The sequence below is a fragment of the Mercenaria mercenaria genome, chromosome 9 (genome assembly GCF_021730395.1).
Source record: "Mercenaria mercenaria strain notata chromosome 9, MADL_Memer_1, whole genome shotgun sequence".
In the NCBI taxonomy this organism is placed as follows: Eukaryota; Metazoa; Mollusca; class Bivalvia; order Venerida; family Veneridae; genus Mercenaria; species Mercenaria mercenaria.
In genome coordinates, this window is record NC_069369.1 from 59,082,978 (window position 1) to 59,097,102 (window position 14,125).

At 33.5% G+C, this 14,125-nt stretch overlaps 1 protein-coding gene across 7 annotated transcripts in view; it reads left to right on the plus strand.

Moving 5' to 3' along the window:
• Positions 1–14,125, plus strand: part of LOC128559530 (kinase non-catalytic C-lobe domain-containing protein 1-like) — a 73,694-nt gene that overhangs the window by 52,463 nt on the left and 7,106 nt on the right. For 5 of the 7 annotated variants that reach the window (XM_053551489.1, XM_053551487.1, XM_053551492.1 and 2 more), the window contains 6 exons: positions 1,239–1,265; positions 5,853–5,997; positions 7,260–7,400; positions 9,709–9,735; positions 12,710–12,925; positions 13,420–13,526. In XM_053551489.1, the coding sequence (XP_053407464.1) occupies positions 1,239–1,265; positions 5,853–5,997; positions 7,260–7,400; positions 9,709–9,735; positions 12,710–12,925; positions 13,420–13,526 (663 nt within the window). The remainder of the gene's footprint in view (positions 1–1,238; positions 1,266–5,852; positions 5,998–7,259; positions 7,401–9,708; positions 9,736–12,709; positions 12,926–13,419; positions 13,527–14,125) is intronic. The other 2 variants (XM_053551491.1, XM_053551490.1) reach the window with 2 other exon arrangements.

A 14,125-nucleotide genomic window follows, 5' to 3' on the forward strand; every position in this document is an offset into this window, starting at 1 on the left:
CGAAAGTGGGTCACGTGCCTTCAAAAAGTAGGTCAGTAGGTCAAATCATGAAAAAATGTTGTGACCTCTCTAGAGGCCATATTTTTCATGGGATCTGTATGAAAATTGGTCGGAATGTTCACCTTGATGATATCTAGATCAAGTTTGAAACTGGGTCACGTGCCTTAAAAAACTAGGTCAATAGGTCAAATAATAGAAAAACCTTGTGACCTCTCTAGAGACCATATTTTTCAATAGATCTTCACGAAAATTGGTCAGAATTTTTATCTTGATAATGTCTAGGTCAAGTTCAAAACTGGGTCACATGAGCTCAAAAACTAGGTCACTATGTCAAATAATAGAAAAAGCGACGTCATACTCAAAACTGGGTCATGAGGGAACAGGTGAGCGATTCAGGACCATCATGGTCCTCTTGTTTTATGCTTCAAATATTACATACTGTAAAATCATTTAGTTTTTTGGCTAAAATGGCTGTTTCTTAGATAGCGAATTCTTCAATTTAACCCTTATCATGCTGGACATTTTGTGACCAGTGCAGATCATGATCAGCCTGCACATCTATGCAGTCTGACCATGACCTTCACTGGTTGCCATTCAGTTAGTATCTTTTTGGTATGTACTCCTTTTAACAGTTAATGGTACTCTCCAAATTGAAAGATGGACAAGTTCATTATAGAAATTTAACAGGGTAAGGATTCAAATTTTGTTGATACAGTCAAACCTGTGTTTAAAGACCACTGTCGGGAAATGAAAAATGTGGTGACAGGTGGTCTCTAAATATGGGTAAATTTTCACTATTGATATTGAAATGTGCAGAGAAAACAGTGGCCTTTTTAGGCATGTTGAAAAGTTGTGGCCTTTATTCAGAGGTGGTCTTTAGCCCAGGTTTGACTGTAATATTAACCCTTACCTTGCTAAATTTCTAAAATGGACTGGTCCATCTTTCAATTTGGACAGTACCATTAACTGTTAAAAGGGAAGTTTACCAAAAAGATACTGACTGAATAGTGAACAGTGTTGTTCTGCACTGGTCGCAAAGGCAAAATCACATGCCACCAGCAGGCTAAGGGTTTATGGGATTTTTAGATTTTTTCATTTGAGATTCATTACTGCAACTGGGAAATCCTCAAAAAATAGTCCTCTATGAAAAAAAAAATGATTTTACAGTATGCATTGTGAGTGAACTATTCAGAATGCATATCATATTTGAAAATATATATTCCTCCTTGTGCATTCAGAGTGCTTACAATTAAGTTAAAAAAGAGGTAAGGCTTAGAGTCCATTGCTTCGCTTAGCTGTTTCATCTACATAGCCATAATCTTCTCTCTATAGGCACAACTATAACCATTGTAATATGTAATTGTACTGTATAATGGATGAGGGAGAATTATATTTTAAAATTATATTGTAAAATGATTGGATTATACTGTATAAGGAATGAATTATACTGTATAAAGAGTGAGTAAGTGTATTGTATGAGGGGTGAATTATAATGAGAAATGAATTTTACTGTATAAAGAGAGTATTATAATACTGTATAAGGAGTGGATTATACTATAAGAGGGGTGAATTATACTGTATAAGGAGTGAATTATACTATAAGAGGGGTGAATTATACTGTATAAGGAGTGAATTATACTATAAGAGGGGTGAATTATACTGTATAAGGAGTGAATTATACTATAAGAGGGGTGAATTATACTGTATAAGAAGTGAATTATACTATAAGAGGGGTGAATTATACTGTATAAGAAGTGAAGTGAATTATACTATAAGAGGGGTGAATTATACTGTATAAGAAGTGAATTATACTATAAGAGGGGTGAATTATACTGTATAAGAAGTGAATTATACTATAAGAGGGGTGAATTATACTGTATAATGAGTGAATTATACTATAAGAGGGGTGAATGAACTATGCTGAGTAGGAGAGAATATAGGAGGAGAACAGAAAATATTTTTATGTCAAAATTTAATCTGAAATTCCTGCAAATGGATAATATATTTGTGAAGTAAGAGGTAAGGAATCTAACCAAAAGAAAATTTAAATTTACACTGGTCCAAAAATTTAAGCCAGTTCAGTTGCATCTTACCATATTATACAGGCTTGCTATGGGACATGTTGTTTTGTCATTGTCAAAATGCCTGAAAATTCAAACAAATGAACAAATTAACTAAAAGGTGTTCTGTTGTTCTGCAGTAAGATTGCAAGTCATCAGGGTTTTTTTAATTTGCTTGGCATTATTGTTGTGGTTAAGCTTGATTTATACTTTTGGTGTGGTGGTAACTTGTTGTCCTTTTGAATGGCATCTTTGGTGTTTTTATATCCAATAAAATCATTTGATTTTGGTAAACTATTGCAAGCTGTTCATCATACTGAATCTTAATGACATTTTATAAAGTTGTATGTCAGAGCTGACATACTGACAAATAACAGAATAATTTGTCAGCACAAACACTAAAGCAACAGAATAATGTGTTGGCAGATGCATTTAAAAACAAGAGAGAGTTTGTTAACCGACACATTAAAAGACAACCGAATAGTGTCTTAAGTCACAATCTAAAACAGCAGAATTATGTCAACTACACAGACACACATTTAGAACATAAAATACATGCCTGAAAAAAAAAAAAACAACAGAATAATTTGTCAACTAACACATTGAAAGCAACAGAAGAATATTTAAACAGACATTTAATAGAATAGTGTTAATTGACACACGCAAAACAGCAGAGTAATTTGTCAGCTAACACATTCACATTTAAACAATAGAATAATAAGTTACAGTACACACTTAAAACAACAGAATCTTTAGTTTTCTTACACACTTAAAACAACAGAATAGATTATTGACAGACACTCTTAACAAAACAGAATAATGTTTCCTTGTGAACACACTTAAAAACAACAGAAAAATGAGGATAAAACAAGTGATTTTTTTAGTTTTTCTGATCGCTCGATGTCCGGCGTCTGTCGTCCATCGTCTGTCCTCTGTCAACATTTAGCTTGTGTATGCAATAGAGGCTGTATTTTTCAATTAATCTTCATGAATATTGGTCAGAATGATAACCTTGATGAAATCTAGGCCGAGTTCGAAAATGGGTCATCTCGGGTCAAAAACTAGGTCACTAGGTCAAATCAAAGAAAAACCTTGTGTATGCGATAGAGGCTGTATTTTTCATTCAATCTTCATGAATATTGGTCAGAATGATAACTTTGATGAAATCTAGGCCGAGTTCGAAAATGGGTCATCTCGGGTCAAAAACTAGGTCACTAGGTCAAATCAAAGAAAAACCTTGTGTATGCGATAGAGGCGGTATTTTTCAATTAATCTTCATGAATATTGGTCAGAATGATAACCTTGATGAAATCTAGGCCGAGTTTGAAAATGGGTCATCTCGGGTCAAAAACTAGGTCACTAGGTCAAATCAAAGAAAAACCTTGTGTATGCGATAGAGGCTGTATTTTTCAATTCTTCTTCATGAATATTGGTCAGAATGATAACCTTGATGAAATCTAGGCCGAGTTCGAAAATGGATCATCTCGGGTCAAAAACTAGGACACTAGGTCAAATCAAAGAAAAACCTTGTGTATGCAATAGAGGATGTATTTTTCAATTGATCTTCATGAATTTTGGTCAGAATGATTGCCTTGATGAAATCTAGGCCGAGTTCTTAAATGGGTCATCTCGGGTCAAAAACTAGGTCACTAGGTCAAATCAAAGAAAAACCTTGTGTATGCGATAGAGGCTGTATTTTTCAATTGATCTTCATGAATTTTGGTCAGAATGATTGCCTTGATGAAATCTAGGCCGAGTTCTTAAATGGGTCATCTCGGGTCAAAAACTAGGTCACTAGGTCAAATCAAAGAAAAACCTTGTGTATGCGATAGAGGCGGTATTTTTCAATTGATCTTCATGAATTTTGGTCAGAATGATGTCCTTGAAGAAATCTAGGCCGAGTTCGAAAATGGGTCATCTGGGGTCAAAAACTAGGTCACTAGGTCAAATCAAAGAAAAACCTTGTGTATGCAATAGAGGCGGTATTTTTCAACTAATCTTCATGAAATTTAGCCAGAATGATAACCTTGATAAAATCTAGGCCGAGTTCGAAAATGGGTCATCTGGGGTCAAAAACTAGGTCGCTAGGTCAAATCGAAGAAAAACATTGTATATGCAATAGAGGATGTATTTTTCAATTGATCTTCATGAAATTTGGTCAGAGTGATTGCCTTGATGAAATCTAGGTCGATTTTGAATATGGGTTATCTGAGGTCAAAAATTAGGTCACTAGGTCAAATTAAAGAAAAAACATCTGTATGTGATAGAGGCTGTATTTTTCAGTTGATCTTCATGAATTTTGGTCAGAATGATTGCCTTGATAAAATCTAGGTCGAGTTTGAACATGGGTCATCTAGGGTCAAAAACTAGGTCATATCTAAGAAAATGCTTGTTTTATCGCAAGAGACCAATTGTTTGGTCCAATCTTAATGAAAATTGGTTAGAATATTTGTTTCCATGAAATCACTAGGTCAAACATGTTTTACACTGTTATGGAGTGTTTCTTAGGTGAGCGACCTAGGGCCATCTTGGCCCTCTTGTTTTTGGATCACACAGGACCACAGGACCAAATGTTAAAAACAGCTTATTATAAAACAACAAAAATTGATTTATTGGGATAAGTCAATTTTGGATGGGTATATTGTCACTTAGAATTCTGTACAAAAGTATGTATATGTGCATTAAGTAAAATTGTTATTGCTATTAAAAGACTTAGTGTAATAAATGAAAGGAACAGATTCAGATATTTATTATATTCGGACTATATATCACACATTTTTTATCCTAACTAATTCTCCAGCTTATTCTTTGTGCTTCAGGTTGGTTCTGTCTTTCAGTCTTGTTCTGTTTCTAGTCGCTTAAGTAATCCTTATCATGCTGGATACAAATTGATTCTGCCTTTGCGACCAGTGCAGATCATGATCAGACTGCATATCTCTTCAGTCTGATCATGATCTGCACTGTTTGCCATTCAGTCAGTATCTTTTTGGTATGAACCCCTTTTTACAGTTAATGCTACTGTCCAAATTGAAAGATGGACAAGTTCATTATAGAAATTTAGCAGGGTAAGGGTAAATACGCCATTTTGTTATTGCATTTTCTTATAAAATACATCCTGTGTAGAAGACAATATTTTCTAAAGCTGGTACAAGGGTTTAATTAGTATTTTAATAATATTTATTGCACATTCTCACCTGAACAATATGTCTTTAAGTAACTTTAATATGAAAAATATTCAGCAATAGGCCTATGAGGCTATGACTGGTTATATGTCAATTAATGTAAAAAGGTTTATATTCTATAACTGAGTTATTGCACATTAACTGAATATATGTACATTAATTGGATAATATATATGGTGTGCACATTCAAGTTTACAAGATGTATGTTTACTTTTTAAATATGTTCAAATTTTCAAAGATACTATACATGCTTTTTTTGTAAAAATTGAGTGACTCCTGTTCAGATTTCTAAGTCTGTAATGAATATAAATTATAAATGTAAAATTTAACACCTAGACTTTATTTCAACTGTTTGATATTTTCAAGACTTTGAGTTAAGTGTCAAACGATACTCTGTGTGGCATTATTGTCACAAAAGTTTCAGTTAACAGATTTTTATTTATTGTATATTAAACAAAATTTTCATAGCATTTTTTTCAAAAACAAAGTATTATTTATACAAAAATACTATATAGGCTTCTTTGCAGACACTGATTTGATATTTTGTTGTCAAGGAATATTGTTTTAAATTGCTGACAACAAATTTGTAAAGAGTTAATTCTTGTTTCAGGTCGGGTTCAACAGAGACGAATATTTCCCGCCTAAAACAGAGGACAGTGGATCTTCTCCATTATTGGTTAGAGGGGTATTACAGTATTGACTTTCAGGGAAAACCCACTCTCGTTAACATGTTGAGGTCCTTTATCAAAGATCATGTAAGTTGATTGATGCATTGAAATAAATTTTCTACTGGTCTGGTTTCTAAAAAAGTACTTATCTAGGTTTTTTAGCTTGATTACATGGACGTAAACGGAGAACTGTACTTTTCTAGTCAGGGGCATAGCCAGGCATACACAGATACGCATGAGGGTATGTTGTTTAAAAAATGACGAAAAATTTGTTTGCTTATGTGTAACAAAAACCTTGAAACTTTTTCAAAATTATTTACTTAGAATTTTGCCTCAAAGTACTCCAGAATGCACCTAATGGGATACAGAATTCAATTTTTTTCCGGGGAAGCATGTCGGACCCCCCTAGAAATATGAAGAATTCATATGTGCGTATGGTGATTTTCAGGCTTGCTACGCATCTGCTAGTTTCTAAAAAAAGGATTTACTTAGAATTTTTAGCTCAATTATACAGAGGTATATTGAGAACTATCCTGCTCACCCATGTGTTGGTGTCAGTATCTGCATCTATGTCTACAGTTCAATGAAAGTTTTGATGCACTTTCACTTTATCTTTGTTATTACTTGATGGATTTGCTTCAAACTTAAAATATTTGTTCCGCATTATAAGTCACATTATACAGTGGATTTTGCATATTTGAATAACCTATTTGTCAGGACAAAATATTCAAATAACAGGAGTATTCAAATATCAGAATGCTAAATTTTCAACTTTATATATGACTAAGTCTATGACTTGTATACATATCTAGGATAATTATGCTTGACATATTTTTTTTTCGGATTCGGATGAAAGTTGAGGCACCAATATCCATCAAATTTCTTCTTTTATTTGAATATTTATCTTGCTGATTTTAGAAACATCACACACTTGTTTCCTCTGACAAAGCAGTATTGTTGGGATATAAATTAATCCAGTGATAGCTCTAGGTTTTGCAGTTATGTCCTTTTTCACACATATATGGTATTATACTAATGTAGTAACATTTTGACATTGGCATGAGTTCACAAGTATAAAAGATGTGTGTCAAATTGACATAGTTTAGAATCAGTAAAGAAAGAAGAAATTTTTAAGTTTCAGCATGTCATAAAAAAATCTTACATCTGGTCTTTCTGCATAGAATTTATTAGACTTGTTGAATAAAAATGATCATCTGCTTGGCAGAGCATCGTATTCTATTATTTTATTCAACTTCTGTTATAAATTTGGTATGTAAAAAAACACTTTGGTAAGATTCTCTACTTATGAATTACTTATTGTGAAGGTTTTATATTCTTGTTATTTGCAGATTAATGATGACTCAGAGGGAGGTCAAAGTTTACTGTCGTTGCTAAGCAACTGTTCCTCTGGAAACAACCTTGAACTTTCCTCTGCTGACCCTGATGAAGCAGAAATGCATTTCTGGCAGACTAGTGTACCCAAGGTCAAGGTGAGACTATAACTAAATAGCTATCTAACTTTTCCTTGCAAAAACACCCATTGATAAATTTACCACTGCCCATTAAAGATGTTTTTATGATTTGAAAATCTTCAATTTTGTAAAAAAAAAAATGGCTGCAGGATGAGTCGTCTGTAGATTTGATATTTCTCATGCCACTTTTATTTTATAGAAGTCGGCCCTATTTGTGTTGTTAAGAACTCTTCATATCTGATCCTACTTTTGGTGCTTATTATACATGACTGTTGTAGATATGTAAGCAGGTCTATTTATTAATATAAGCCAAACTACAGTGTAATGAATTATAAAGGTGTTAACTATGACCTTAGAAATCCTGCAGTTAGTACCATGTATTTAGGTGTTTTTGCAAGGAGGTTTGATCGTTTTAGCAATAATACTGTGAAAACATTAATATTTGTGGGGGACTAATTTTCGTGGACTTTTTTGGTTGCGTCTGTCCACCAAATTTAATCCCAACAAACAGAGTTCCTATTTATTGTTTCCTTACCCTGCTAAATGTTTATAATGAACTTGTCCATATTTCAATTTGGACTGTACCATTAACTGTTAAAAGGGGTGCTTACCAAAAAGATACTGACTGAATAGCAAACAGTGCAGATCATGATCAGACTGCACGGATGTGCATGCTGATCATGATTTACACTGGTCGCAAAGGCAGACTCAATCGTGTCCAGCATGATAAGGGTTAACATTTCAAATCCTTTAATTCATGTCACAAGGAAATAGCCACTTTTACTGAAACCACGAAACTTTATGCCAACAAAATTAAATGATCTCACAGTATGTTTCAGAATTATTCATGCAGTGCTGTATATCAGATCATGAATTTTTTGAAAATAATATCACAGCTAATTGATATCTCATTCACATGAGTTTATTAAATTTATGTCCCCTAGAAAGGATTTTATAGTAGAAAGAGATTTATTTATCATATTTCATCAGTTTATTATACAGTTAATAACATATTACAATTATTGTCAATTCCAACTTACTAGTTCGCTTGAATATCTAGCTTTTCATTAGGAAAATATGTACATACATTATGAACCTACCTTAGTGATCACCTGTATTAAAGAACCACTTGCCTTAAGCAGTCAGTCAGCTAACTAATTGATATTTTATTCTTATTACCACCTCCCTTGAGCAGCCACCTCCATTGAGCAGCCACCTGTCTTAAGCAGCCGCCTATCTTAAGCAGCCAAGAGACAAGAATTCTTAGATTTGCAGTTTTAAAGATACAATAATGGGAACTTTTTAAACATCCGAAGGGACATATTATGTTATGATGCCAGTGTCCGTCTGTCCATCTATTTGCAATTTTGTGCTGCTCTGTAACTCTTGAACCCCTTGAAGGATTTTGAAGAAACTTAAAACAAATGTTCACCACATCGTGGAGACGTGCAGAGCGCATGATTTGGATGGCTTGCTTCACGATCAAGGTCACACTTATGGGTAACAGATCATATGATTTGTTTCTTGTCCGCTCTGTAACTTTTGAACTGCTTGAAGCATTTTAAAGGAACTTAGCACAAATGTTCACCACATAGAGATGACGTGCAGAGTACATGTTTCGGATGGCCCGCTTTGAGGTCAAGGTCACACTTAGGAGTCAAAGGTTATACCTTCGGGCATATATTGCTCCGCATTGCGGTGCTCTTGTTTTTTGTTGGGATTGAATTTCATGGATTGATGCAACCATGAAAATAAGTCCTCAGTGAATATTAATGATTCTGCATGGTTACATACTCATTTAAAAACTCTGTTAAGACTTAAGTTTCAAAGGAAACTGAAGCATCAATATTTTTCCATATTGACGTTAAGATTTCATATCGGGTGTGTGATGTCAGTTTCATGTATGTAGTCGCGTTTAAGAGTTCTTTAACGATAATATTTTCAATTTCACTCGGGCTTAATAATCATTTATATAATAATTTTGAGTGTAGATGTGTATGTAATAAAAAAGATTATTAGATTTGCATCAAGAAATATGCACTCCTTCTTCCATGGAATAATATTTCACTCCAAAAATCATGCAGTATTTCCGCTGCACATCTCGTGCATATTTCTCGATAATAATCTAATAACCTATAAATATTGACTGATTGTGTTTCCGAAATGTGGTGAAGTATAATCGACCATTATATATGAATGCATGACTTGTCTGTAAGCTTTGTTTTACCTGCTGACCCATCTTGTGGAGTGTGCTTATAGAGGATACTCTGCAACTATACTATATTATAGTTTAAATACGTTTTTGTATCTCTCACCTTTTATATAGCAAACCCAGACTGAGAAAAAGAAGGAGGTAATTCATGAAAAAAAGTTGTCTTAACTCTACTATAGTTATCTCCCCTGTTACTGCAGCTATGTAGTAATGCATGTATTAATATTGTTAACAATATGCATTTGAAAAATATTTTTGTGTGAACTAAATTATAATTGAAGATTTACTGGTTTTGGACAACTTTTCTGTTTCTTGCATGTTTTTTTGTGATTTAAGAAAAACCACTAAGCTTTTTATCTTACCAATGAAACATAGGCAAAGAGTTATTTTGTATACATGTATATTTAAGTTAACATGACTGGTGTTATGCCAGATTTGAGGAATTCCTTATGCCATGTCAGGCAACTATGCCAGACTTGGCAGAACTTGAGAGGAATATGCTAAGTCTGCCTGTTTAACTCAGTAAAACAGAATTTAAGTGAATAAGATGGTTTTAGCTTGAAAAGATAATGTTTTGTTGTAAATGTGTTTTACAATTTGCAGACAGTAATTACTGTTTGGATAATCATGGTGGTGGCTGACTTATGCCATTTTGTTTTTAATTATTTGTTCTTTGGCAGCAACACTTGAAAATAATGAAAAGAAGCTGAAGAAAAATAACTATGTCACTGATTTAATTACCGTATGTTGCTCTACTAACATCTTTACATGGGTGAAATTGGTGACGTGAAAAAGTAATGTTTGGTGCAGCAAAAAGTTGAGATTTGACATGTTGGATGGCTAAATTGCCACTTGAAGTTTTTGTTAAATCACTTCATTTTATTAGTCTGTCTGATTGAGTATAGGGTTTTACTTTTCTGTCTTTCTTTTTGTCCAAGCATTTTTGTGTCTCCATCAAGGGATGTTAATGGTACTCTGCACAAATCTGACTCAAGGTAACACATAGAGGATAAATATCATTTGTGCTTTATCCTGTCTACTCCATAATTCAATCAATGAATTTTGATAGTACTTTGCAAAAATGTTTCCCATATAAAGACAATGTGCCATGCACAACTCTTAGACCCCCAGCTCAAAGGTCACACACTGAGGTCAAAGAATAACAGTTTCTGTTTTGTGTCTGCTCCATATTGCCATTTATCAAGGGAATTTAATGTTACTTGGCACAAATGTTCCTAATAATAATGTATCATCATCCAACTCTAAGAACACCTAGGTCAGTTCTCAAGGTCGCTCTTGGAGGTTAAAGGTTAATAGGGTCTGTTTCATGTCTGCTCAATACCTTTGCCATTTATCAAGGGATTTTGGTATTACCTGACAAAATATTCCTCATAATGAGTAAATATGTCATGTGCAACACCCAGACCCCTAGACAAAAGGTCAAGGTCACATTTGAGGTCAAATATTTCAAGTCTCTTTGCATGTCCAGTCTGAAATGTTTTCATCCATACATGGATATTTGAACAACATTGTATAATATTAAATAGCATATGCGCATATAACAATTAAAACTATGGTATTTTTTCAGTAATTTTTAATAAATACAAGTTTTCATTGCTAGTTATGCAATGTTAAATGTGTTTTAATTAACAATAAAAAAGCACAATAAGATTTAGAAATGAGTTTAAGGAAAATGAAGAATTGCAACAATTATAAAAAATATTTATTACTCATCATTACAAAGATCTCATTTAGATAAGTAGAGACTTTTTAGCTCCCTGAGACCAAGTGTCAAGGAAGCTAACCCCTGGCAGTCAGTGTTGCCTTTCTTAAAATTGACTGTCACCACTCAAGAATTAAAAATCCTAATTTAAGAAACTTGTAAAATGTTACCTAATGAAACAGGAAAGTTATTTGGTCATACTGGGTTAAAAACTATAATGTCAATCAAAAACCTTTTAACTCTAACACATATCCATTTATGCTGTAAATTTACTGAATAAAATTGGGGTATATATTCCAGTAAAATAGTCACCATGTCAAATCAAGAATGTGTCCTATAGACCAGATGATTTTAAACAAAAATCTATGTAATATTTTCTTCAGGAAAAAAATACATTAAATGGATAAATTTTGTTACATCTAGTTTCTCATATTTCTGCTAAGTTAAAATGAAATGTAGTAAATTGGTATTTTGTTTAATAAATTTTAATTAACAAAATGCGAACTAACTTAGAATTTTTGATGTCTTATGTATGTGGTCAAAATGTTAAGTCAAAACAATAAGTGTTACTTGCAATAATTATGTATTAAACTACAGAATGTTATACTGATGACATCATACACATAAGTGCATTAGATAAGTATGGACTTTTTTATTGCATGGCAATACTTCATTCGCTTGTTTGTTATTTCAACATGTTGCTGTGTAAAGACAACATTAAGTGGGATGAACAGATGGCATTAACGTAAATCGCACAAATCAGCCACCATGAATCAGTGTTTGTAACAATTTTCTTGATTTTAAATGCATATTGTTACTGTAACCTACACCCTGTACTCAACATTAAACTCTGCTACCCAGTAGTTACTGCATAGTTATCTCCCTTGAGGTATAATGGTAGAATAGATGTTGTCTCCCTTGTAGATGTATACATGTTTAATGGTGGAACAATTATGATAAACTTTTAATATTTTTTTTCCATAATCGCAGTTATATCATTTAGTATAAAATTATACCTTAACTTAGGCCATATATAAAACTTCTGTCCATATTTACTCTGTTGGTAACATTAGTTATTGAAACACCACCACTTTTTATATTTGTAGGATAACGCCATGATTTTTGAGGATTAAGTAATTTTTAATATGAACTGGTAGAACTTTCCAAACTTTTTTACATTTTATCTCTGTTCATCATTTTAATTTTTTAACAACATTCTAGGCCAATTTTTCACCAGAAAACTGAATATAGCATTCAGTAAGAGAAAGATATATTTAAATTCTTAATAATAAGATGAAAGTGTATTTTACTAAAATGTGGAAAAGGAATAGTTTGTACAAGAAAACAGAAAAAGGTTGTTTAAATAATTTAGGGTAAATTGATTTCTTTCAGTGGGAATCTTTCAAGGCCCTGGTCCGCGGTAAATCCAGTGCTAAAGAAAAAGCTGGGAAGGTGACAATATCAGCAGTATGTGTAGAACGGCGTCGGCGAAGCATGGAAAACCCAGAAGTATTTCCGATTTTACAGCGAGCTAGGAGGACTGATACGTTCATGCTTGCTGATTATACAGCGCAGTGTCTCGCTGAACAGCTCTGTCTAATTGAACAGGTCAACTTTTTATCTTTTTTTTAACCAGGTGTTTTGCTTTATATACATAATTTCTGATCAATAGAACTTGTTATGTAGATGTTTGCTAGGTTTTGTCACGTGATTTTAATAAATGAGCCGTGCCATGAGAAAACCAACATAGTGCATCCGCGCAGTCTGGTCAGGATCCATGCTGTTCGCTTTCAAAACCTATTGCAAATAGAGAAACTGTTAGTGAATAGCATGGATCCTAACCAGACTGCGCAGATGCGCAGGCTGGTCTGGATCCATTCTTGTCGCAAAAGCACTATGTTGGTTTTCTCATGGTGCGGCTTAGTTTCTGTAAAAAATTCTGTTACCTTCCTTTTCTTGGCAGCTGAATTTGGTTTTTATCACACAAAGTTTAGGGTAAAATTTAAAATCTATTTTATTATTTTCTTCTTACAGCATTTGATTTTCATACAAGAATTTTATTTTGCATTTTCTTTATGAAATGTCCTCTATTCTTGTTACAGGCAATATTTCAGCGTACTCACCCAGTACATTACCTCGACTCAAAATCTCGAGGAGTGGGCGTGGCTCTCACAATGAAGGGCATGAAAACACCAGCTATGGCCAGAAGGTACCTATATATAACGTAAAATGTCTTAAATGTTTTAAAATTTGTCAAGCGTCAGAACAAAAAAATTTTTTATTAAGATACCGGGCAATTTCATATTGCATTATTATCATATATGAATTATTTGAATATTTTTTTTTTTCATTGAAATCTTCAGACTTTTACTAGAAGTTGTAAAATACTTTGAAGTTATGTGAAATTTATATTGCAAATGTAGTTTGTTTTAAATGCCCGTCTCTAAGAGAGCAGGGCGTCTTATGTGAACACCTGTGGCGGGCGGGTGGCCGACCGGTCGGTGTCAAAAGTATGTTAGCTCTCTAAGTCGAACAGTTTTCATCCGATTTTCACCAATCTTGCTGACAGTGTTTGTGGGCATAATATCTCGGCCAAGTTCAATAACCACCTAAATTACCCAAGGCACTCTTGGATTGTGGCCCTTGAAATATTCGAAAACTGCGAATTGAGCCTTGTCCACTCTCTATTAACAGTTTTCATCCGATCATCACCAAACTTGCTGACAATATTTGTGGGCATAATATCTCGGCCAAGTTCGATATCCAACCAAATGTACCTAGGCACTCTTGGATTATGACCCTTGAAAC